We start from the raw sequence: 27581 nt of genomic DNA on the forward strand, positions 1-27581 counted from the left end.
AAAGGACAATGTATACAAAATATGGCGGTTGTATATTTTAAACATTAGATACATATAGGTACCACGCACTGTACCATCCATTACAATACAATGACTTATTTAATGTACGTGGCTACATCGTCTCCAGACTAGAGTTGTGCCATTCTGGAGAACGTTGAGAACGGCACAACAACTCTACTCCACGGATACGGATCCCGTCCTGCATCGCCTGTTCAAGGAATAATTCGCACGAATGGAGCCTTCAGTTAGAATCGTACAATAGGTAGGTACGTAATATACCTTAATTTATTCCTCACAGATAACTTAATACCCAGTGAAAGAAAATTAATACCACATGAAACATCGGAACAACGTTCGGGCGATTTATGCCTTAACTTAAAACAAAAGTACTTATATCTGCTGTACACTTTGAAGGAATCAGGTCGACGACGACGTCAGGACGACGATAATCCATTTATGAGTAACTAATTCATTTTTATTCGCACGGCTACCTAGTCCCAATCAAATCATTTATTTTTATAAAAAATACATTTGTACTTATGCCTTACAAAGTCCTTGAAGGCACAGACAAAATAACAGTGATATTACCGAAATGTTTCATTTTTATCATGTCTAAGAAAATACACAAAATAAAAGAACCGTAAACAATTTTTTTTTACATATTTTAATTGCATTTTCATAAAAATCATAACATATTATGTTATACATATGTGACGTTCCACGGGAAAAGGTACCTTATGAGGGTTTCTAGTTTCGGAGATATTAAATGTTTTGTAAAGAGGTGAAAAAATGCTCAATTTTTTTTTATTGTGTGATCTGAAACCTTAATGCGTAACGTTTGTTTACCTGTTTTTATTTTTGTTATAAGTTAGTTATAAGCCTAGTAATGTCGTCTCAGAGTTTAGTAGAAAAGGTACCTTATGGAAAAAAGATTGAAAATTCCCAAAAAAACTAGTCAATACGGGAAAAGAAGTTTGGTAGAGAACTGTATTAGCATTCTGCAAAACTAATTTGATAATTTCAGTTCTGGTTGGGGCGCCTCGCAAATATTATAACTGTACATAGACCGACATCACAAATCCAAGTAGACTGCTATTATACCAAAGTTACTCTCGTCAAGTCTTTCTTAACTAGAATAATCTTCATTTGGTTTGGTCGCATGCAGTAAATCAGCCATTGGTTTGCTGAAAAATGCCAATACCCGACGCATTACCTTATGGAATATCTGAGGTCATTGAACCTCAATGCCGCTTATCTTCAATAGCAACCGAAATATATTATTGATAAGAAATAGACGATTTATACCATCTTAACCCCAAAATATTATTAGTTTATCCTAACTGTTCCATCATCATCATGCCTCATCATGTAACTTGACCACAAGGTACCTTTTCATTACATACAAATTATTGGTCTTTTTTAAGATTATTATGACGAAGAACTAATTAAATTGGGGGCAGTTAAATGTAAATTAATATTTTCTATTCATGAAAGATAAACTATAATATGATTGATATTTTGTAGTGATGTATTATTAGATTTATTTCCATAAGGTACCTTTTCGTAAATGTATGGAGCAAATACTGTTATTGTTATGTAAGTTTAAAGTGGCATAAGGGGTTAAATATAGTATTTAGTTGGGGTTTTAGGATTTATTTCATTTGAATGACAGAATTTCTTTCATATGTGCTCAGAAAAATTGATTGTGTGTCACATTTAAAAGTAAAAATATTCAATTTTGTGATTTTATATGAAAAAGTCAGAAAATACATTTTCACCTCTAAATCGGTATTGTTTTTTGCTTAAACTGTCTGTCAGTGTCGTTTTCTAATAGATAAAATTTAAATCTTGAGAGCTCATTGCAATCAATCGTGTAAATGAAATAAAACTTTATTTTCAAGAGATTGGTTAGTATACACATAAATCAGTCGATATCAAAAGTTTATATTTGCATTACAGAACAAGTCGCAATATTTTTTTAATCTCAGATATATAAGGCATTATTATTTGTAGTCAACTATGTAACTTACTTCAGGAACATAGTTTTTTAGGCGGCTAAACTTAAAACTTCTCTATCGTAAAGTTGCTCATTTCACAACATTATTTTCAAAAAATCATATCTCTGTAACTACGCAACCTAGAAGGTTGATCTTTTGTGTTATCGATAGGTTATTTATTGTAGATTACTGGGGTATGCATAACTCCATACCCGCCATAAGGTACCTTTGACCGTGGGACGTCACATATATCGAAATATTTATTCGATCGATTATATTTGAACACAGCACCAACCCACCGGCGCGGCGGCGGCGTGCAACGCGTGCACCGTCCACGTGAGCATCTGCCTGCTATTATTAGCCCCATAATTAGTGTTACTCTAACCAGAACTAGTGTATGTACCTCAGGAATGAGAGCACCCCGAGGGCGAGCAGCGACGTCGTCCACGAGGCGAAGGCTACATACATACTCGTACAGTAGTGAGACCAGTTCACTGGCGCGCGGCCCGCCTCTACCTACTTCTTCCTCCATGGCATTCTTATGTCTCCCACTTTTTGGCACTATATAATAGTCAGACTAGAAATAATATGTCTACTAAAGAGTTGTTCTATATCTAACTGTCAAAAAGTATTAGTAATACCAAAGAGGATTTGAAGAAGAGAGTTACTGTCATGGTAAATTATGTAGCTACAGTTCATTTACTGCCATCTTTCGACAGAAGATTAAACCTGTTTGAACGCCATTTGACTTTGATCCTTATTCTTTAACTGATATATGTGTTAACTTTTTAAATATTAATATTCACGCCATCTACTCGAGCATAGGCTGAAGATTGTGGCGCCATCGCTCGAAAACATGGAACCATACCTTTGGCCTATAGTCGAGTAGATGGCGTGAATATTAATATTTAATAAGTTAAAGAATAAGGATCAAAGTCAAATGGCGTTCTAACAGTTTTATGTTCTGTCGAAAGATGGCAGTAAATTTACAGTGGCTACATAATTTACTTTGACAATCCGTCTCTATAGACTTTATTCTCTTTGGTAATACTTAAGTACTCAGACTAATAACGCATAGACAGATAGTCCCCATACGGCTAACCTGCCAAAAGTGAAGCCGAAACACGATCGATGTGTGCGTGGGAGGCTCGTGTTTTACGCTCAGCAACACACACACACATATACAAAAACGTGTTGCCAGTATATAGATATTTCCCTCAAAGTGGGGATTTAACAATATCCTTAACACTTGGTTATTAATAATTTGTGTGTAGATTATTAAATCTATTGCTTTTGCTATTAAGCAAAAGCTTTTTATGTTTATTTAAGGATTTTTTGCATTAGAGTCCTTTGTGAAATAAGGTTTAAATAAAAAAAATTATACATTTTTACAATTTTTTATTTAAAATGTGCATGAAATTACTACATAATTTGAAATAAAATAATGAAATATTTAAAAATATATAATTTTTATATAATTATCAGAGCTCGGATTTTTCACGGCAAAACAAAACACTAGCGTAATCTAGCCAGTGCTTGAAATATTATTCTTTCGATATCGAGTATTACTAGAGTATATGACAGGTATTGCCGCAATACATTTTTAGGGTTCCGTAGTCAACTAGGAACCCTTATAGTTTCGCCATGTCTGTCCGTCCGTCCGTCCGCAATACTATGAGCAAATACGTGATGTCGTCTCCATACTTGCTAATGACTCGGCAGCTATAAGAGCTACAAAAAAATGTTTTCAAACGCGCAAGTTACGACAGGAGTTAAATTTCATTCGCGACAACTACGAAGTAATAGCCTCTTCAATAGCACAATTGCAATGTTCGACTTTGTCCATTGCGGAATCCTTCCTCATTCTAGATACTGTTCGTTGCTACGTAAACTGGAGTAAACTTTTACCAGTGATACTCAAATTTGAAGCTGTGCTCGAACGAAATCCTGATTACGAAATTTTAAGAGACATCTGAAAATATTACCCCAATTGAAAATGAATTCTATAAATTTGCTCCCTTGACGTCAAGTGAAGTTGAACGTACATTTAGTGTACATAAATGGCTTTATAGTGATAAACGAAACTGTTTACTCCCAGAGAATGTTGAAAAGCTAATGATTATCTACTCCTATCACTATTACACAAATAAAATGCCATGTGCTGTGTGTACTGACGTAGATTTTGAAGAAGAAATTGCGTCTGTTTCTAATATATAACTTCATACAAATGTTTTTATTACATATTTATTTTATTTGGTGACGTATTTTCTTCTAGTACTGAATTATCGATATCGATAAAATAATGTTTCTATCACTGGCTAGATTCCGATAGTGTATTGTTTTGCCGTGAAAAATCCGAGCTCTGATAATTATACAAGGAACTTCAATTAAGCGTATTCATGTTAGAATGTAAACGTCATGTCCCATTTTGAGGAAAAAATATTCACTACACTGGCAACATTTATACGAAATGGCGGCTGACGAAACATTGGATTTTTGTAGTTACGATTACGTAAAAATATCACATTAAACTCTATACTTACGCATGAAATGTAATGTAAGTCGGTTTGTTTTTATGATATGATGCGTTGTGACACCCATTCAATGCACAAACAACCATTTTTCATGTGTTTTGATTTTTAAACGGGAGGTGTACACAAACCGACGTGACCTTGAGTACTGCCAGGGCCGATCGAATACGGTGACACGAATGCGACGTCTGGCTTCACTAGGGATGTACGAACACTCAATCTATGCCTTATAAATCTATGCTTAAGTACTGATTTTAAAAGAAGATGTTATTACTGTAATTAGGTGTCCTGAGATCATATACTTACATCATGTTGTAAATGTTGTAAACTTGTAACACTTGTAACCTACACATTATAATTTTAAAACTTTTTTTTTATAAAAAAAAATCTAATTAGGTACAAAGTTACAAACATTTTGAGATTACTGACACGGACTGACAGTCGTTTTTGGAATCAGCATAAAAATGCTTTTTTTAAATTCCTCTTAAGGAAATAGGGAATATTACGCGAAACTCCGCGTAGGAGACGCCACCACCACACCACCACTATCCGTCACAATCTGGGGGTCTACCGCGAAACAAGAAAATCGAAATTTCGTTATCTAACCTCTCTATCACTCTTGCATATTTGAGCGATAAAGAGGCAGATAACTAAATGTCAATTTTCGCGTTTCCCGGTAGGCCTTTGTTAACAAACCGCCTTGATGCATTAATGTCATATTTTATTGTCTGTGATAACTTGTCAAAAACAGTTTAAGGCACAGTATGTATGGAGAGGAGCTAGTGCTGCACTCTGGCGGCAGAACATTGCAGTAATACTCCCTATTTGTTATTTTTTTTGCATTATTAATGTTTTTTGTTACATTTAAGGACTTATAATTAAATAAATGCACGGCCGTAGTACTGTTCGGGCCGATTTTGTAGTTTGATAATCACTCTTAATCTATTTCAGTTTATACGTGGACCGGTCCACTGACGAGGAGTGTACCTAACGCTCAGACTATTCTAATTACAAATAATATATTATTAATCAAAATATTAAGTCGGCGTCAATAGAAATGTATAAACATACTCATTTTCCTCAAAAATATGTCCCATGGTTCTTAATTTGCCGGGATAAGAGCTTAGGGACATGTTTGGAGTAAGTTGTATGTAAGGATGGTATTCCATCTGTCCAATATCTTGATCCAATATCATTGCGTCTCACTCTCTCATTAAGCAAAATGTGAGACAAAATACACATATGACAGGTGGAATACCACCCTAAGGTCAATGCAGGAAAGACCGTCAACCGTCAATATCAGGTAAAACCGTCCACAAACTCTTTTGCCTGTTGCGTTTCTACATACACATACTCTAGGTACTTACAGCAAGAAGGTCGGTAGAGCACAAGCTCTGTGTCTGTGCGAAGTAGGTACGTGACGCATATAATGGCACCAACCACCCACCGACAAGAAGAAGGGTATCTTAACAAAACATTTAATTTATATGCGAGCCTTGCCTACACTGCCCTTCCCTTCGTTGAGTGTACCTACAGTAGGTACAGAGTACACACACACACGTACACGTAGGTACACGTAATGAGAGATGTTTGTTTAGCGCAGCAGCCGCAGCACGCGGATGAAGATGTACATGATGTCGAGGTAGAGCGTGAGCGCCGCGAACACGTACTCCTCGGGGGAGAAGGCGTAGCGGTGGTCGCCGCCCACGATCAGCTGCGTGTCGTACACCAGGAACACCCCCATCACCAGCACGCCCAGCGCGCAGTACAGCTGGTGCAGCCCGGGGTACGGGGTGAACGCCGCCAGGATGCCTGCATGCCGTGCCGCACAACCGAGCGGAAAACAATAACAACGCTTTAGTTTAGACGCTGCGGACCATTGGCAGGTAAACTTTACTAAGTTTAGTGTGCTATCTTCATTTTACATCCTTAATAAAAGCGCGTGCGATAACTTGTGACCAATTATCGTCGCGCTCTGATATTCTGCTGGCCGGCACAAGTACCGTTCAGATGTATACTGGAGAACGGCCGCGCCGAGGTAATCCGAGTAAAGTGTCTCACCGAAAAGCAGAAGCACCAGGCACAGCACTAGGAGGGAGCCGCTCATCACGGTGAAGTCGATCTTGGTCTGGAACGCGAAGATCGTCAGCGACAGCACGATCACGAACGTGACGCCGCCCGCGATCAGCACCTGCAACACACCAATATTAATTAAGTGCTTAAGTCCCAATTGAGTGCTTATTTCTACCTGGCTCCTGTTTCATCACGGTGACAATTGTCACCTAACAGTGACATTTTGCCGTACATTGCTGTTCCAACTATACATTTTAACATTCGGTACCGTCCTTACTTACTCGTATTATCTAACCAGAAATGGACAGGAAATTGTCAGTCAGAGTCCTGGGGCGTTAGATTACTATACCGTTTATTAACGAAGTACTCATAAATAAACGAAAGTAGGTATAATCAAAATAATATTAGAAACTTTTGGGTTACTTAGAACAATATCACTAAGTGCATTAAGCAGACAGGAGTCAGCTCACCTCCCGCACGTGGTACAGCGAGCACATGACGCCCACGATGGCGGACAGCGACAGGGTGAGCAGCAACAGGAACAGGTAGTTGTAGGGCACGGACCCGCGCGAGCAGCAGACAGGAGTCAGCTCACCTCCCGCACGTGGTACAGCGAGCACATGACGCCCACGATGGCGGACAGCGACAGGGTGAGCAGCAACAGGAACAGGTAGTTGTAGGGCACGGACCCGCGCGAGCAGCAGACAGGAGTCAGCTCACCTCCCGCACGTGGTACAGCGAGCACATGACGCCCACGATGGCGGACAGCGACAGGGTGAGCAGCAACAGGAACAGGTAGTTGTAGGGCACGGACCCGCGCGAGCAGCAGACAGGAGTCAGCTCACCTCCCGCACGTGGTACAGCGAGCACATGACGCCCACGATGGCGGACAGCGACAGGGTGAGCAGCAACAGGAACAGGTAGTTGTAGGGCACGCGTCTACGCGGGCCCTCGCAGCACATGAGGCACAGCGCCGTCGTCAGGTACGTGCCCAGCGACACGCCGCTATTACATAAACAGGTAAATTACTACCAACGTCTCTGTTTAACTGTATGAATATGGATTATTTCCTAAAAGTGGGCTAGGTGAGAGTAGCATTACTAGAAAAGTGGGTTAAGTTAGGTTAGAACTGCGATCGTCATAGAAACGAAATGCTACTAGAAAAGTGGGTTAGGTTAGGTTAGAACTGCGAGGACTCGTTCTCGATGGCAAATGGAAGTTCGAGGAGCATTTCAGGCGCTTGGCTCCGAAATTGCTGGCTGCAGCCGGAGCCCTTGGGCGGATTCTCCCAAATCTAGGCGGACCAGGAGGAGCGTGCAGGCGGCTTTATTTAGGTGTGGTGCGCTCAATGGCGCTTTACGGGACACCAATATGGGCGGGCGCCCTGACAACTCGAGGTGCGGCGCTATTGCGTCGGCCGCAGAGGGCCATAGCTCTCAGGGTGGCCAGAGCGTATCGCGATAACTCGCACGCAGCAGCCGGCCTGCTAGCTGGGAGCCCGCCATGGGACCTTGAAGCCAAGGTTCAGTCCGCGGTCCATTGGCGGGTGCTAGCAGCAAGAAGGGAGGAAAACTGGCCCGCCCCTCAAGAAGTTCGCAAGTGGCGGGAAGAAGCACGAGAGGTGCTCTATGCAAAATGGTCGGAGCGTCTGGAGATCCCGGGAGCTAGCCGGGACCTGGTGGCCGCTGTTCGGCCCGTTCTGAAAGAATGGGTCGAACGCAAGCACGGTGTACCCTCCTTCCACCTCACACAGCTCCTGACGGGGCACGGCTGCTTCGGCTGGTACCTGTGTGAGAGGGTGGGTAGAGAGCCGACGACAGTGTGCCACCATTGTGATGGAAGAGCCGTGGACACGGCCCAACACACGCGCGAGATATGCCCTGCGTGGGAGCCTCGCGCTGCCCTGGCCGCGGCTGTGGGAGGAGACCTCTCACTGCCGGCGCTAATACGCCGTATGATCAGCAGTGAGGAGGCATGGGGAGTCTATAATCGAGTTCACGAAACCCCGCCTATAACCTTGCCACCAGCCACCCTGGGCGGAACACCCCAGGGGGTTTAGTCCGTGGAAGTCGGACATACCCACTGAGCTTCTCCCGGGCCAGTGGGATCCGTAAAGGATTCCCTCTGGGTCATCAAAAAAAAAAGGTTAGAACTGCGCGAACCTCACAAAAACGAAGCGCTATCAAAACAGGTTAGGTGATGTTAGAACTGCGACCCTTACAGAAACGAAATGTAGAAATGTGGGTTAGGTTAGAATTGCGACCCTTACAGAAAAGAAATGCTACTAGAAAAGTGGGCTAGGGGAGGTTAGAACTGCGATCCTCACAGAATCGAACGCTATCAGAAATGTGGGTTAGGTTAGGTTAGAACTACGACCCTTACAGAAACGAAATGCTACGATGGTGACGAAGTGAATTAATTAATTTAATAGGATAACGAGAAGTTAAATGTTTGCATGAGATTTTTAATTAAAATGTGGTAAACTTCTGGTGGTTATTGCCTATTTTTAGGCTAACAATGATTAGTTTGGAGTTATTTGCTTTAATAGGATGGCAAAAATAAAATTTTTGGTTATAATTTTACATTAAAATGGAGTTTTAATATTGGTTATCATTTACTATTTTTGGGTTAACAATTATTAGTTTGGTGTCATTTGCTTTAAAAAGATAGGAAAATGTAAAAAAATTGGTAATCATTTCACATTAAAATGTAGTTCTGATTTTGGTGATCATTTTATTATTTTTGGTGGTAAAAATTATTTTCTTGGTGTAAAATTTTACTATATTTAGTGATCAGTTTATATGGGATTGTTAATGGCTGGATTAAGAGCCAACGGGAGTGGTCATTTCTCCATACAAACGTACTCCTCGTTTTCCTCCGTGGTTTTTGAAGCTAGAGCAATGATTTTTTCAACACAGATTAATATTGTCAATATCTGTGTCGGACCGTTTTGCTTTTTTTGATATTTTTGTTTTTTAAGGCGCTAGAGCCCTTCAAAAATGGCCAAAATGGCCTAATTGACTATGCCGCAATGAGAGGCGTGGCATTCAAAACTGATAGCAATTATCCAAAAAAGCAAAACGGTCCGACACAGATAATTTCATAATCATTTAGATTTCCAAATTTGGTTACGATTGGTTAAGTTTTGGAGGAGGAAACAGAGGAGTACGAAACCTCGATTTTTGAGATTTTTACGCAGGATTTTTCGCCTTGCCCTTATCGCACTACTTTTAGGTGCCGCTTCCGTTAGCGAGTCGGGTATATTTACCTAAAATATTTAAAACTCAGCTCCTGTTTCGTCTTAACAATCCCATATAAAATCAGAGTTTGAAAAATATTTTTATTTTTAGTGACTATTTTACTATAACAATATATGAGTTTGAAAATATTTGTTTAGCCACAAAAGAGTTGAGATCTAAATGGGTGCCAAGATTCTATAGATATCAGATAAATTGAACTTGTTGACTTAAAACCGAATATTAAAAAGACTAGAGTATTTTGAGTTACCCTTTTAGTATAACACAAAATGTAAAAATGTTGGTAGGTACTCACAAGAACACCCCCGGGTTCTGTCCCACAACACTCATCAGACGTTCGTCGTATATGAACCACGCCACCACCCCGGCGGTCACCGCCAGCTGCGCCATGATGATACTGTACACCTGCGACACACACACTATATCACTATATAACAGTGTCGTACTCGTACGTGAATAAACAAATAGAAAAATCCTCCACAATTAAGCTAAGGCTAATTATTAAGCCCGCAAGAAAGGTTTGTGTGTTGCCGCTGGAAATCTTAAGTTGCATCTAAATATTTATAGTCACAGAATAAAATCAGAGGATTGTTAATTTTGTGTATAGTTTATCATTTATCTATACAAAAAAAACTTAACCATAAAAATCCAGAAAACATAGGCAATATTCATAACCCTGGACTTATTCAGTAAACATAGATTGCGAGTATTTTTGTTTAAGGCACTGGTTCTGGTTACACATTGATTAGTGTTCTGATGGCTAGGAGCGAAGCGCATGGTGGGGGTAAGTAAAGCGATCGCAGCGCATGCGGTGGTGAAAACTGGAACTAACGAAGGATAGCGTCTTTCAACATTTCGTACAAGTTATATGGCTTGAAATGGAATTTTAATTTACGATTACTGCTGAGATATTCATTTAAATTGTATGGTATAAGAGGGACCACTGTAATCTGTATGAAATGCTTCATATAACTAACGTATCTGATTTGATAATTATTTAAACTCTATTCGTGTAAATACTAAATAGCTTTGCAAATGCCACCTTATGTGATGTTTTTCTAAAAATTAAGAATGGGTAGGTATAGTAAGTTATCCTTAAAAGAGTGTACACCATCTCGGACTTTTTTGTAGATCCATGAAAGAGAGACAACCCCACCATATATTCGTGTTGTTATAGCTCAAACGGATTGGGCAGCGTTTTCGATTAAAGCTCCTAGCCAGCGTGATTTTTACCGACAACATCGTCATATTTCAATCAATTTAAACAAAACCTTAACCAGTTATATAGTAGCTACCTAAACCTTCCTCAAGAATCACTCTATTGATAGATGAAAATCGTGCGAAAATCCGTTCACTACTGAACTCTTTTTGAGTTTTGGAGTAGTTTTATATTTATTATTTATTTTATTTTAAACTATATTGAACATCAAAAAAAGTACAAAAGGCGGACTTAATGCCTTGTGGGATTCTCTACCAGTCAACCATAGGGCCAAACAGAAAAAAAAGTCGTGCACTTAGCGATTAGGCGAGTTCATTACATTTGCTACTAAACGCAAGTAACAAATGTATGAACTGGCACTAAACACGAATCAATGTGTAAACATGCAGAGCCTCGGATCACGAGGGATGTATGCGCCTTAATAGTTTAGATATATCCTGTCTTATGTACCTATGTACAGTCGACGTCAAATATATGTTAACATGTCCAATCCAATCATCGAAGCCCCGCGTAGGTACGCAATGCGCAGCGCACGCGCTGGAATGCTGCCACTCGCGTCGCACAGACTCGCGAAAACCAAAAAGCTAAGTCATGTAATGGGTCGAAAAGTGTACAATTGCCTTCCGCGTGAAATTGTTACTGCAAAAAGTGCGTCAATGTTCAAAACTAAACTTAAACACTGGCTCCTCGAGCAGACGTTCTATGACCACAAAGAGCTATTTATAAGTAAACCTATGTCATAGAATAAGAATAATATTATGTAATACCTTCCCAAGTAGCATGGAAGTGTCGGCAACATCAATATAGCAGCCAATTAAGAACTTAGAGTGATTTAAGGGACGTATAAGAGTGTCAGAAAAGATTTAAGCTGTATAAAAGGTACTTTACAGACATTATACAGCTCAAGCTGTATAAAATCATTATAAAGGATTCTGCGGAAGCATGGGGTGCTTTATCAGAATATAAAAAATCTACTATAAAACTAAAAGTGTTGTGAGAGACTACAAGCTAATTCTATCGTAAAAGCTGTATACAGGCTGTATTGTAGTAACACTTGGCACTTTTAGCTGTACAAAAGTATCTGTCAACTGCGTTTTAAAACATTAAGTGTTGTGAAACACCACAAGCTAATTTTATTGTAAAAGCTGTATACAGGCTGTATTGTAGTATCACTTGGCACTTGTAGCTGTACAAATGTATCTGTCAACCCCGTTTTAAAGCTATTTCTTATGGCGTAATCTTACTCTCCTATAAGAATAGTAGTTGTATAACTTCTGTCTGTAAGGGTATTAAAAAACCAAATGAATAAATGGTAGCTATAGTACAGCTTTTTTCTGTATTACTGATAGAGTCGCTTATAACAATCTTTTGGCGTAATTTTACACTCGTATAAGTATAGTTGTGTAATGATTTCTGAAAATAAGTGTATTATAAAACTAAAGGAATATATGACAGTTACAGTACAGGTTTTTTATTTGTTATACGGATCTCTAAAGAGAATTATAACTTATGTACGGAGAACCGAAATACAGCCAAACGAATACAAATATTCTATTATAAAGCTGCTTTAATTACAAAAGCTGTAAAAGACACTCCATTTATTACACAGCACAGCTACTAAGATTATAATGCTCTCCAACTATCCTGTAGGCTGTTTAAAAATTGACGCCATATTACAATAAAAAAAAAACGCATTTGTAAATATAATTAAAGAAATACTTGCAAATATTTAGCAGACTAACGCCGTGTTATGATTACCAGCTAAAATAAATTGTTTAGCCTTAGAATTAATATTTATAAATATTTTTGATACTCTTACCTTAAAAACAAACAGTAACTTTACCGATTTTTGACATTTTCCTTATGGTTTCTCTTTGTTATTTTGCAGGCGCGTAAATATTTTGCCAGTAAAGATACACATGTTCACAATAAATAATAATCCGCACTTACCAATAATGTAATATTCCATTCAAGTCCTGTATAATATTTACTTTTACTTTTACCATCCACTATAACACTTTATTGTCGCCATTACTATATTACGAATGAACAAGATTAAGACATTTTAGTTTCTTAAATGATTATTATTCTTATCTTATAACTCATTTAAAACTTATATTCTTATATCGTACTTATAAGAGATTATCTGTAGTGTTAAGGTTTCCTGTTACACCGAAATATAGCTGTAACGCAGCTATTATGCAGCTTATGTATTGCTTATACAGCTACTCTACAGCTCTAATAACGCCAAAGGCTGTATAATTTGGGCCCTTTTTTTACTTATAAGGGCTGTATAAGCGCTTATACAGCCTAACTGTACAGCTTATAGTGTACAAATAAACTTTAATACAGCTTATATACAGCTTGCAATGCTACTTGGGTTCCTACATATTGTAGTACCTATTTGACATGTAATTTTATATTATTAATAAATGATGATTATGATTATGATTATCATGTTCCTTCGCCTTATTACATACGAGCAAGGTGCAAAAGTGTCAGCAAGTGACAATTCGTAAACCTCAAAGACATGGGTAATATACCTAACGTCCGTCGATGTCTGATGAGAAACACCAGTTAGAGTTGGTGTCAGTCAGTACGGCTGTAACAGTGGGCCGGGCCGTGTGACGACGACGTACCTTCCTGATGAAGCCCTGGCGGATCTGCTTGTCGGTGAAGTCAAAGTTGCGCACCAGCGCGTCGGGGCCCGGCGCCTCGTGGCCCGGCACCTCGTTCACTACCACCTCCGGGAACGAGATCACCGTCTCCTGCACATTCAACACATTGCATTTACTTATGCTTGCAAGCCTACCTACGTTATCCAACGCCATCTGCAATCCAGACTCAAAGTTTAGTCAAATACTTATAATAATAATATTTAATAATAAACGAGCATTGGGGAGTAACGACAACGACTCCGGCGTGTGTTCGTCGGTCGGAGTGGACCCCAAGGGGACCCGTAGGACTCTCAGCTCTGGCTTGCCTTCAGTGGCCGTCCAGACTCCAGAGAGGATTCATTAGAGCTATATGCTCCAGGGGTGGAAGTAAAAGATGCATAAGACGCGAGTTGACACAGAGGCTGTTAACAGCCACTGGGTAGAAAGCGGCGCACACATCTCGACACCCCTGAGCTGCTCACACCGGTGTTGCTCCTGGTCGTCTTTACAACGGCAGTTTCGGGGGCCCATCTAGTTAGCGGCGAGTCACCGCCTGCCTCGATAACGTGTAGAAGCAATGTTATGGCATTATGTCAGGTGTCAAACTTCAGCAGCATAACCGACACTCTTCTCCATTGTATTTACAATAGCTCTTGCGCCAGCCGGACCCATTTACGGGTAGTCACTGTGGCGAAGTCCGGCATACTTTTTTTTTTTTTTTACTTTGGAGTGATCTAGTTCTGTTAATTATTCACCTATGTTACTGCTTGTAATCGCATACGATGAAGAATTTAATAATTAATAGTTTAGCCTTAGTGACAGATCATTTCAAGCACAAATTAAGCAAAAACAATGACATTTTTTAAAATTCGGCGAGTAGACGGACTTCCTGTGCAGTTTAAGGGAAGTCCGTCTAGTTATGATATCAGCCAATCTATGGGTGTGTATATGTTCGTGATTTTATAAATGTAGATTACTCTGGAACCCGTGGTCCGATTTGAGTAATTCTTTTTTTGATTGAACGAAGTTACCTCCAAGGTGTTCGCATAATATTGTTGGTTCTAATCTGATGACGGAATTCATAAGGAAATGAGGGAACTCCTCCATTTTTAAAGGTACGAGTATGGCGAAATCGTTGTTTTTTATAGTACCTAACTCAATCATTTCCTCCCGAAAATAACCCATTTGATGAAGTGCAACTGTGGCCTTACTACGAGTTTGACACTACATATTCGCTAACGTCTTTCGTAACTTACTTTCTATACATCTCGCTCGCACTAATAGGATGCCAGTACGAGCGAGACGCATAGAAAGTAAGTTACGCACACGCTAGCAAATATGTCAGTGTTAAGACTTATGGTAAGGCTACTGAGGAGTCGGGAAACGGCGGTTGAAGGGTTGGTGGTTCAGGCTTCAGGGTCGAGGGGTTCCGTGATTAGGGGTTGATGTGCTGTGAGGTTGAGTGATCTGGGGGTTGAGAGATTGGGTCAGTGGCGTGGCGGAGGTTGGATTTTGTGTTCGTAACTGTAGTGACAGGAATGATTACGAATTAGACGTGTGCGCCGATTATAAAATGATCGGCGGCGGCGTTTGCCAAAAAATCGGCGGCGGCGGCGTGTTTTCGGCGTGAAATCGGCGTGACCTTGACTTTTAGGTTCCTTAAGAAAAATCATTAATTTGTTGTTTTTCTTAAAAATTTGATCAATTCAGGTTGCTGGTAAGTGAATTACGTAATCTACGTATAGTTATGAATAGGCTGTGAGCAAAATAGAGTTTGTAAATTAATATAGGATAGGTATAATAACTTGATTTCCCTAGTAACTGGCTTGCTGTAAGCGGTCACCTGGTCCCAATGACCTACGATCCGATCTGTAACTCTCCGTTTTTTTATGCTTTCCATAAGTTATCGTATTAAAATGACGTACTTTAACGAAATAGAACATCAGATATCCTTGAAATTTGCTAGACATACGGACTGTTATTATGTCTTCCCTTTAAAGCAGCGGTCGGCAACAAGCGGCCCGCGGGCCGCATGTGGCCCGCGAACCTCTCACTTGCGGCCCGCGAGCCTCTCTGGCTATTTTGTATGTAATATTGACAAACGACAATATCTGATAAAGTCACAAATATTAACAAAGTGCGGCCCGCGTCAACTTCGTTAACTACTATGTGGCCCTTGGCTGCTAAAAGGTTGCCGACCGCTGCTTTAAAGGTTTTCCTGTCGTACAAGCACCAGGCTCACTGAGATGTATCTTCTTCTTTCTCGTTTTTTCATTGCTTTTTTGCGTTTGAGCATTGCTGAGGATCACTTCATGTAATTTGTCTCCATAAGCCGTGTGGACTGCACATCTGTACACTTCTTCACAACGTTCGACCATCTCACACATGCTCCACTCCGAGCATGTTTGCCATTCGCCATTCATTTATTCATTCATCCATTCATGCGTTGAAAACCGCATAATAATTATGTCCGAAGAATCTAAGGGCTCGCCCATGGATAGCCGAGTGGCAATATTCTCTCTAAGAATTAAGGGGTTTGTTCTTCTAGCTGTCCTAGGTAGAAGCAGCAGTCTTCGTCAATATCACACCTCAAATGCACCTTTGCACGTCACACTTTTTGAGGCTCCACTTTGCGGCACCATACTGGAATATTGAAAAGACGAGAGCTCGTACCAAGCGCACTTTACATAGTTGCACGTCGAATACCTCTGTTCTTCCAGATCTTGTCCAAGTTAGCCATATAGTACTCTTAGCCAAGCCAGCTCTGCGGCGTATCTCGGCGGTGCAACCACCGGCACTGGTTATCATCCCAACATATCTCTCTTCTTAATCGCTCCCCCATTGCTGAGGATCGTGAGTCCACTTGCGCTTTATAAATTGCCTCCAACTGTTTCAGTCTGTGGCTTGATGGAGGGCGGTGGTAACAGGTAGCTCCAGCTGTTCGGAGATCTGGTCCGACCACCTCTTTGGACTTCGTCCTCTAAGTCTTTTACCCTCGACCTTTCCCGTCACCACTAGTTTAACTAAATTCTTGGCCCCTCTTCGTGCGATATGGCCAAAGTAGGTAACAACACGGTGTAGACATATAGAGGACAGACGTTGGGTGTTCTCCATTCTGAGTTCTTTGAGGACCGAGGCGTTTGTGCGGTGGGCTGTCCAAGGAATCCTAAACATACGGCGCCAGCACCACATTTCGAAAGCGTCGATCCTCTGCCTATCAGCGGCTTTCAGCGTCCAGGTTTCGGCCCCATAGAGAAATATGGAGAAGACAAGTGTGCGGACAAGATGTATTTTGGTGCGGTTCGAAATGTTCCTGTCTTTCCATATTTTGCCGAGTTGGGTCATTGCTGTCTTAGCCATGCCGATACGTCTGCGTATCTCCGGTTCACAGGTCTCTTTATTCGTGATCACCGAGCTAGGTACTGAAAATGATCCACGGTTTCGAAAGCGTTTAGTGCATCTGTACGCTGCTCAACACCAAAACGGTTCACTATCACAGTTTCGTCTTTCTTGCATTTATCTCGAGCCCCATTCTGCGGCTGATTTCTTCAAGCCGTTTGAGAATTTCCGCCATTTCCATTTCAGACGATGCAAGGAGGGTGGTGTCGTCCGCGTAGCCGCCCTCCCAACCTTCAAGGGTGTGTCGCATTATATACTCCCCATATATATTAAATAGTATGGGAGATATAATGCATCCCTGTCGTACTCGTACCCTCTTCTGGAAATTAAAGCTCTTGGACGTGACGCCTCCAATGGTCACTGTTCCATAACCAGAACCATAGAGACTTTGCAGTAGGGCTATAAGGTGGCTTGGGACTCCAAGTTCAGGTAGTATCTCCCACAGTTTTTCCCACCTTACGCAATCGAAAGATTTCTGATAGTCGACAAAGCACATGTACATTGGGATGTTGAATTCATAGCATTTTTATATTATGAGAGAGAGGAAGGTTTAGAATTTGCTCGCGAGTCCCTTTCCCCTTAACGAACATATACTAGCATATCCCAACATATACTAGCTAGCTTTTCTGTAATCGCCGAGTGCGTCGGTAACTGGGAGCATGTTTGCTCTGTCTACTACCATTACTTTGGTCTTGAAATGGTTGATGTCAAGACCTCTCTAGAACTTTCATGTTCAGTTTTCATCAAAAGAGCCGCCATTGCGATGTTTTTCATTCAAAAAATCAAATCAAATTAATCAAATCAAAAAACATACTACTTCATATATCGCTCCCTCATCTTTCTCGACGCTGAATACCGAGGATTACTCAGTTTAAAGTAACTTTAATTCTGTTTATAGAATAAATAATTGATATAAATTTGACAACTGTTACAATATACTGAAAAAAATACAGATTGTAATCCAAAAACCAAGTTGGAATAGCTAATTAACAACACTCAAGGTCACGCCGATTTCACGCCGATCATTTATCGGCGGCGGCGGCGTGGCGAAAAAGCCCGGCGGCGGCGGCGCGCCGGCGCGGCGCACACGTCTATTACGAATTTAGTGATACGCATCATTATTCTTTTCATTCATGCGTCATGCGTCACTCATAAGCTGTTGACAATGCCTTACAATTAAAAATGGAAAAATAAAAACTTTTACAAAAAAAAGAAAACCGACTTCAAAAAGGATAAAATAAAATATTATCCGTTTTTAAGTATATGCGTTACCAACTGATATGTTTGAAGTCGGTGCCAAGACAAATAGTAACAATACCGGTCAAAAATAATCAGCTTTATGGCTATAAATCACATTACAATTGTACTAATAGGTATTATAATGGTGAACGTAATTCTGTCTGTCTCTTTGTCACCTTTTCAGCTAAACATCTGCCATGTAAACTGGTGAAATTTGCCATACAGGTAAAAAGTCTGTAGATGGTTCTTGAATTGTTTTATATTTTGAAATCATGTTCTCTGGATAAGAGGCGGGAAATAACTCAGTCCCAATCTCCCAATCCTACACCTGAGTACTATGGACAGTTCGAAAATTAGTAAAAATTGCTCTTTAAAAAACATGTCGGCAATCGCATAGGTTTTATACTAGTACCGACAAACATGGTACGGACTGCGCCAAGGTGGATTGAGTGGGTTCTTACTGTTCTTAGGTATTTACAGAAAGTATGATCATTGCTGTCGTGTAAGGCAATCCAACGTACATACATATAGCCACATTGTTATCGAATCGCCCTAAAATCATGGTATGCTTCAAATTTGGCTTGGCACCGACTTCAAACATATCAGTTGGTAACGCATATACTTAAAAACGGATAATATTTTATTTTATCTTTTTTGAAGTCGGTTTTCTTTTTTTTGTAAAAGTTTTTATCCTACAATAGTCCCAATGCCTGCTGAGACCGGTTCATGGATGTTCTATTGTTGCGCCTGTGAGCGGGTTCCATGCAACAGGCGTTCTACATGACATTAAAGCTCTCCAAAGGGCCTTTGGATCTATATCCCCACGCAAGCCTATCAAAAGACCTGGATTTAGATGACTATTTTTAATTCATCCCTGCGTGTGTTTGTTCATTTTTACACCAATCGACCTAGCCTCAAACTAAGCAAAGATACCTAGTTCTCAGGCTAAGTACTTTTATAAACTACCTAGGTTATAAATAAACTTTTGGGAACAGAAAAACAGACTGGGACTAAATCTGTGTATGACTTGTATATGTATATTATGTATAAGTAGAACAAAGATTAAACGCAATCTGTCAATATACTCCTAATGATTGCTAATCATTGACGTATTATATCTGAGGACCGGCCTTACGGGCACTAAAAATGGTACTACTTCAGCGGTGTCACTCACGAATTCGAGCCAATCGTGCAGCCTAAACGCAACTAGTTGCGACCAATCGCGTTGTAGCGATGTCACACCGCTGTACTGGCCCCATTCAAGCCCCATTCTTATTGCCCGTAAGGCCAGTCCTGAGATATATACATTATATACGTCAATGTTGCTAATATAATTATGACGAAAACCTTTATAAACGTGTCGGTGTCAGTTTCAATGCATGGGAACATGATAAATATGTTGGCGATAAAATAACTAAAGTGGAATATAATACCTACCTACTACCTACACCTACATCAATAATATTATACATACTTACCTATTATATGTATTAGGTAGGGGAATTACCTTGCAAGGTACTCTGTCCTCTCTACATTTGTAATAATTAGCCTGCGCGTCTTATTATCAATGTACTGGCATGTAGGTAGGTAGTTCCCGGAACGCAGGCGCCCCCGCGCCGCGCCCGCGACCGCTTATCGAGCCGAGCATGTGCGCCCCATGCACGCACTTCCATTCCACGGAATGTGCTTTACTTTTGAAAACTTATTCAAATATATCTTGTTGTCATGCCATAAACACCATATTTCATAACAGCGTAAGCGTAGTGAGGTCCAATATACCTACTTCTAAACCTGATACCTATCCTATATATGTAACACATCATTTTTTAGGGTTCCGTACCCAAAGGGTAAAACGGGACCCTATTACTAAGACTTCGCTGTCCGTCCGTCCGTCCGTCCGTCCGTCCGTCCGTCCGTCCGTCTGTCACCAGGCTGTATCTCACGAACCGTGATAGCTAGACAGTTGAAATTTTCACAGATGATGTATTTCTGTTGCCGCTATAACAACAAATACTAAAAACAGAATAAAATAAAGATTTAAATGGGGCTCCCATACAACAAACGTGATTTTTGACCAAAGTTAAGCAACGTCGGGAGTGGTCAGTACTTGGATGGGTGACCGTTTTTTTTTGCTTTTTTTTTTGTTTTTTTTTTTTTTGCATTATGGTACGGAACCCTTCGTGCGCGAGTCCGACTCGCACTTGCCCGGTTTTTTATAATAAACATGCCAGTGCCTGATGCATAAATATTCTAAACTAAAAAAAAAACTGGCCAAGTGCGAGTCGGACTCGCGCACAAAGGGTTCCGTACCATTACGCAAAAAACGGCAAAATCATCACGTTTGTTGTAGGTACGAGTATGGGAGCCCCACTTAAATATTTATTATTTTCTGTTTTTAGTATTCGTTGTTATAGCGGCAACAGTAATAGGGTACATCATCTGTGAAAATTTCAACTGCCTAGCTATCACGGTTCATGAGAAACAGCCTGGTGACAGACAGACAGATGGACAGCGGAGTCTTAGTAATAGGGTCCCGTTTTTACCCTTCGGGTACGGAACCCTAAAAAATGGTCTGACTAGACGAAAACAAATGCATCTGGGCTAGTATACACCTTCATAAGAGGAAAAATTATAAAACTATTGGAGATGCTTTTACCTCAAGGTCTGTTACTAGTTACTATAACATAATAACATAATTATAGGTATTGTTAAAACTTTATCCTGTTCCTGATAGATAAGTCGTAATAAGATTTGCAGCTGCAATGTTGGTTTTTAGGGTTCCGTACCCAAAGGGTAAAAAATGGGACCCTAAAGACTCCGCTGTCCGTCCCCGTCCGTCCGTCCGTCTGTCTGTCACCAGGCTGTATCTCATGAACCGTGATAGCTAGACAGTTGAAATTTTCACAGATGATGTATTTCTGTTGCCGCTATAACAACAAATACTAAAAAGTACGGAACCCTCGGTGAGCGAGACCGACTCGCACTTGTCCGGTTTTTTAAATTATATTTTACTAATTTATTTAGGTATTTTACATATAATAATTTATGGACAAAGATGGCAGTCGAGCCTCACTTCTACCCAATGAATCTCTGTAGTGTTAAAGACAGCAAATGAGATTTTATTACACTGGCAAAATAACAGCACCCTTCTACATACAACAAAACCTCTGGTATGGGAGTATACACTAAGGCTCAACTCCAGTGCTCCAATTTATATAATGAATTATAAAGGCACGTGACACATGGTAGTTGACGACTTTCATTCACCTCAATCAATACCCAATCTAGCATGGCTTATCCGGAATGACTCCACTTGTAACTTCCAAACTAATATACAACAAAAATGGCCTGTGCGGTATCACTAATTACAAGTTGTTGCAATTAGTTTGGCAGTGCACTGTGCATTGTGTGAACAAATACAGCTGAGTAGCGGCAGCCTTACTGCAGGTTGTTGTGGTTACTCACAGAGTTGTGGACGCTGGAGCCCTGCTGGTGCTGGGAGGTGATGTATGGCGGCGGCGCCCCTGGCGGAAAGAACAGGTCTTCCTCCGGGTGATCCTTGCTTGTTGCTTTAGCCATCTTGCCACCCAGCACAACACTTACTCTCTAAACAACTATTTGACCTGTAAATTTGCTAAAATAAAAATATTGTAATGGAAGCCCTATCAATAATGAAAACAGATTCATATTCTTTATTTCAGACAGACAGAGGAACAACTAATGTCCAAAAATCACATCTGTTAGGTACTTTTATTTTTGTTTTGTGACTAAACAATAAACATTACAGTTATGTTATATTTTGTATGATAGCAACCATTGAAATAATTCTTACAGTTAGCTGAGATAAAAAATATACTAGATTAAATTTCAGCAGGTCCTACAATAAACCTCATAGACACTTCTTTAGCAACAGAGTTGTCAAAGCTTGGAACAAACTCCCAGACAATGTATATCGGCCCAAAGTGTCAATGAGTTCAATAATAAATTAGACAAGCACAATGCAAATTCTACTCAACACTGAAAACTTGGTTGATGACTCTAGAATCTAGATACAGGCTTTATCAGTTGTTTCAACTGCCTGCCTGCTTTACAAATAATAATAATAAAAAAATTGTATTAATAGGTATTGTAAGTTCTTGGAATATAATTGGGACTAAGAACATTTTATGGCAAATATAAACATTGTAAAATGCAAAATCCTCTAAGGCAATTTACCTTTAAGGCGCGCCTAGAGTCTGACTCAAGCAATTTATTATACTGTGCTCAAGCCAAGCAAACTTTACATGGCAATCAGCAAATACTAGGATGCCAGTTGGTATGTACTTGCAAATAACAGAGCAGTTTTTAAACTTTGTTCTCGTTATTATGACGATAAATCGCAACACATGGATACAAGGCGAAAACCGACTCCAATGTAAATTGCAACTCGGGAAACACCGAGCGAACTCTTAAAATTAAACTCGGTCGCAATGATGATGGGTAAACCCAAACATCGGAACTTGAACCTGCTTTCCTTCCTCTCGCACTCGTACCTAGCAACACAGCCAAAACACAGCGAGCGGTGGCTGCGAAACAAACAAGGAAAAGACCTACGCAAAACATCACATGAATCAAGACAGCTTCCGAATCCCGGCCATAAATAACAGTTTACCTATATCAAGACCAGATTAACAATATTAACATCTATTCCTATTAAAATCAATAACTGCATTGATTTATATCTGAACATTGCAAAAAAAATATTATACATAAATAATGCACGAGACGCGTCGTTAAGTTTCGGTATTTATTAGATAAAGTTGCGGCTTACCCAGTACAAAAATTCACTATAACTATAAAAGAAAACTCGCTGATTGAATAACAATTAACGTCAACTGATAACAAGTAGCTAAATAAAAATGCAGACAAAGTGAGGTCCCACAAGTGGAGACCTCCTGCCGGTACATGAATTCACAAAACAAAACACAACATAACTAAACTGACTGAAGTCCAGGGGGGGAGGGGTGAGGGAGGCGAAACTTAATAAGCGATTTACATTCTCGCGCGAGGCACGAGCCGAGACGCGAGTATAAGCGGTGGGCTCGTGGCTCGTCCTGGCTCGCGTGGAGGAGCGGTTTTTGGGCATGAGCCCAACGGACGCGACGCGCGCTTGTGAGCGCGAGCTGCGCAAGTGTAAACGCGATCGGCTTGTCATTCGGTTATAAACATAAATTTATATACTGGGTCAAGCTGATCTGGTCAGTAGAAAAAGGCGGCAAATTTGAAAAATGTAGGCGCGAAACGATATCGTCCCATAGAAAATTTGAATTTCGCGCCTTTTTCTACTGACAAGATCTGCTTGACCCAGTATAGCTCGACGAGATTACAGCTTGGCAAAAAAGAGTAGAAATTAAAAAGTGGCACACTGTAGTGTCCTCCCTTTCAAACCAATACAGGGTGATCAATCCAAATGGGTCAGGGGGCCGATTTTTGAATTTCGACCACTCGATTTCGTGTATTTCGTTAAATAATATCTCCAGTACTAGGCATTTAAATTCTACTAATAGAATTGAAATCGAGTGGTCAATACCAATAGATTCCAAATTTCGATCGCTCGTATTTCAAAAATTAGCATTTCGCCGTATTCCACCGATTTTCGAGTGACGAAATCGAGCGATCGAAATTCAAAAATCGGCCCTCAGTATGGAGAAGTCAGAAACTATGAGAGATAGCGAAATCTGTTCTTAGGAACCATGGCTTCGATTTTAGATTTAATAATAATGGCATTCAATTTTTTTTAAATCTATCATACATAACCGGGATTCGAACCTGGTCAATTATTTGTTTGTATGGCAACTTTTAAACGATGCGTGATAGGTGGGGGGTGCTCGACCAAATATCATAGAGGGTCCCTAAACAAAACAAACTACATTAAAAACAATTCAAAATGGCCGACTTTTTTTAATTTTTTCAAGTTGGTCCGAGTGCGCTGAGATTTGGCATGCGGCGAGCCTGGGGGGTGCTGGGGGCCCAAGATTACCATGTCAAAAATTTTTTTTTAAATATCCAAAATGGCGGCGGACACGGGCAAAGTCATATTTCCAAGTAGGTTAAGCGAGCCTAAAGGGCGAGCTTCAGGCCGGGAGGCTGAAGGCCGACCCCGGCGGAAGGCCGAAGGCCCGGAGCTTCCACCCCGACTCCTAAAACGCGAGGCTGAAGGCCGAGCTGCGTGAATGCGGTGCTTCCAAGCGTTCTACCAAGTCAACTGGCTTGATGAGCTAAGCCGGCGGGCCGTTTGCCCGACGGCGAAGCGTCGAGGCTTGCGAAGGCCGAAGGCCGAGCTCCGCGTAGGGCCGAAGGCCCGAAGCGTCACACGAGAGGGGGAAGTTGGATCATAAACACGACCCAACACTTTTCCTATTGGGAGTCGGGGTGGAGGCTCCGGGCCTTCGGCCCTCCGCCGGGGTCGGCCTTCGGCCTCCCGGCCTGAAGCTCGCCCTTCGGGCTCGCTTAACCTACTTAGAAATTTGACTTTCCCCGTGTCCGCCGCCATTTTGGATTTTTCCAAAAAAATTTTTGACATGGTAATCTTGGGCCCCCAGCACCCCCCAGGCTCGCCGCATGCCAAATCTCAGCGCGCTCGGACCAACTTGAAAAAATAAAAATAAAAAGTCGGCCATTTTGAATTTATTTTAATGTAGTGTAACGTAGATACGTTACGTAACCTAGGTTACATTTATAAAATTAAATTAGATTGATAAATAAATTATAACACTTTAATATTATGTTTACAAAACTGTTCCTTCTTATTGCGACTCACTGTACTTCGTGCAACACTCTTTTGTTCGAAGTAAACCGGCTAGCGGCGTCCCCGTCCCGCGGACCCTCTCTCCGCGCGGGCCCGCGCGCGAGTCGATCAGAGTGAGGACAGATCTAGCTTTCGTCGCCGGCGCACGCTCGCTTGCCCTCGCGCAGCGACGTCTGTCGTGCCCGGCGAGAATTAATTTGTTCGATTGTATTTATTCATTCCGTTCCTGCACTCATTTAGTGCAAATGGAATTATTTTTTAGTGTTTAAAATCCCCTTTGGGTAAGTGTTGAACATTTCTTACGCTTATTCTAAGCAGGTAGATTTAAATGTTATTTCTAACGGCTGTTTCGCTATGCTATTTCTTTGTGTGATTTTGCTTGCCACTTAATTCAAGTACTCTTGCATTCATTCCACTCTTATTACATCTCGTTTTAATTGCTAAATTGTGTTTCTTTAAAGTCTATGAGTTAATTTATTTTCCAGTAATTTTAATTCAAAATTTGACCGTTAGATCCTATACTCAGTTTTGTTTTATAACTTGTTCTTTTAAACATAACATCAGTGCAAAGTGTAAACTCCGTCTGACTGTACCATTCCGCACATCACCAAACTTTCACCATCATCATCACGCAGTACTGCTTCCTGCTTTGCTTCTTGCCGTGCCGGGTACAGTCAGCGGAGACTTATTAAGAACTTTTCCTCACACAATGGAAATAAATTCCAGGGAGCCTAGTTACGGCTAAGACCGTAGCCGTGAAGACCAGCCGGCAGTTCCTGAGCGGCCCCAGCTGACGTCCCTCAGCTCGTCCGTCTCCCAACCCGCAGTGGCTCCGGCAGCTTCAGGGGAGTACTTGCGTGGTGGAACTGTCCTCGGAGCAAAATCAGTACCGGCCTAGAACGTACCCTACCCTACGACGTAATCGTGTGCTTGCGGCGGAAGTTAAGGGAGAATAAATTTAGTTCGTTATTTTAAAAACTACAGTTTTATTTATTCTCACCGCCTACCCGTAGCAATGTAGTTTGTTTTGTCTCGGGGCCCCTATGATATTTGGTCGATCACCCCCCACCTATCACGCATCGTTTAAAAGTTGCCATACAAACAAATAGTACACGCGATTACATAAAGAATATTGACCAGGTTCGAATCCCGGTTATGTATGATAGATTTAAAAAAAAATTAATGCCATTATTATTAAATCTAAAATCGACGCCATGGTTCCTAAGAACAAATTTCGCTATCTGTTATAGTTTCTGACTTCTCCATACTGACCCATTTGGATTGATCACCCTGGCCTGTTTATGTATACAAGGTGGTCCAAACCTTGACGTCCAAAACCGCTGGCTGGCGGAACCGATTTTGATGCGGTTTTCAGAAAAGTGTTTGTTACATTCTAGAGAAGTTTTTAGTATATATACATCTGCGCTGATGCTGAACCCTGGCTGTACCTAGTAGAACTCAGGTTTGGTGCAACATAGTGAAACCTCCACAGGGATAAACACAAAAAACCGCTTCATAATATAGCACTTGACTTTATTCTCACTTCGAATAATACGATTTATTCTAACTTCAACTTCACTTTAAGTGTTTACAGTTTCAATCGACGGTGACGACTGACTGCTCCGGGTAGGAGGGCCGCGTTTTATACCTGATTCTGGCAATGTTGCAGTACCCGCAAAATTTAATAAAAATGAAATAAATCAGAAATTATTACTTAAGACGTGGGTAGTCTGCCGTGGTTGTTACAGTCGGCCGTCCTTTCCGAAACGAGTCCCTTCGTTTTCGTTTTTATTAACAATATAAATCAGCATTAATTTCATTACGTAGGTATTTAATCTCTTGACTTAATATTTTACTAGCAAAAAGCAGAGCTTTGTAAGGGCTCGCGGAGGTTTTCTACCTTAACGTACCGAACCGGTTGCTGTCCGGTAGGTACGCCTGTCTGTTACAGCTTTTACTTTGTCCTTTAAAAACGTGTCCAGACGACAAAATCAAATTGCCAATATCATCCACACGTAATATACAATTTCATAAGTGCATTAAGCCCGCTCCACACTCGTGCGCGAATCGCGGCGCGAAGCCGCGAACGCGAGTCTGGAGTCGATTTCGCATATCAGCGAACTAGACTCCACACTCGCGTTCGCGGCTTCGCCCACGATTCACGCGCATAGTCTGGAGGGGGCTTTACATCCTACACGGTCGCCCAGTACTTTTTGTAAGGAACCCAACTGGCTTTCCTACATAATGTTGGGTCAGCGCCAATGTTCTTGAATTTATTTTTGCGTCCACTCCACACAATTGATCTAAAAACTATCCCGTCTGGACACCTACTGGCGGTAATCACGCTGCTCCGCACATAAACTAACACACACAGTTCCACTAGGTACAGCCAGGGTCCAGCATCAGCTCTATCTTGGGTACT

The 27581-nt window shown here is 40.9% G+C and overlaps 3 protein-coding genes across 3 annotated transcripts in view; 1 reads left to right on the forward strand and 2 right to left on the reverse strand.

Moving 5' to 3' along the window:
• LOC134795660 (uncharacterized) overlaps window positions 1–27581 on the reverse strand; it is a 117637-nt gene that overhangs the window by 62097 nt on the left and 27959 nt on the right. The window lies entirely within an intron of this gene.
• The window catches only part of LOC134795662 (beta-alanine transporter-like), a 62743-nt gene that overhangs the window by 10356 nt on the left and 24806 nt on the right, over window positions 1–27581 (forward strand). The gene's annotated exons all lie outside the window — the stretch shown is intronic.
• Window positions 5003–23320, reverse strand: LOC134795883 (protein lifeguard 2-like). The gene is made up of 8 exons (XM_063767813.1): window positions 23183–23320; window positions 21838–21995; window positions 13717–13845; window positions 10154–10263; window positions 7443–7606; window positions 7072–7316; window positions 6590–6719; window positions 5003–6340 (listed from the first exon to the last, which is right to left on the reverse strand). Exons 2-8 carry the CDS (start codon window positions 21949–21951, stop codon window positions 6123–6125), a joined length of 1110 nt encoding a protein of 369 aa, XP_063623883.1. The 5' UTR covers window positions 21952–21995; window positions 23183–23320; the 3' UTR covers window positions 5003–6122.

This window comes from Cydia splendana, chromosome 12 (genome assembly GCF_910591565.1).
Source record: "Cydia splendana chromosome 12, ilCydSple1.2, whole genome shotgun sequence".
Taxonomy (NCBI): Eukaryota; Metazoa; Arthropoda; class Insecta; order Lepidoptera; family Tortricidae; genus Cydia; species Cydia splendana.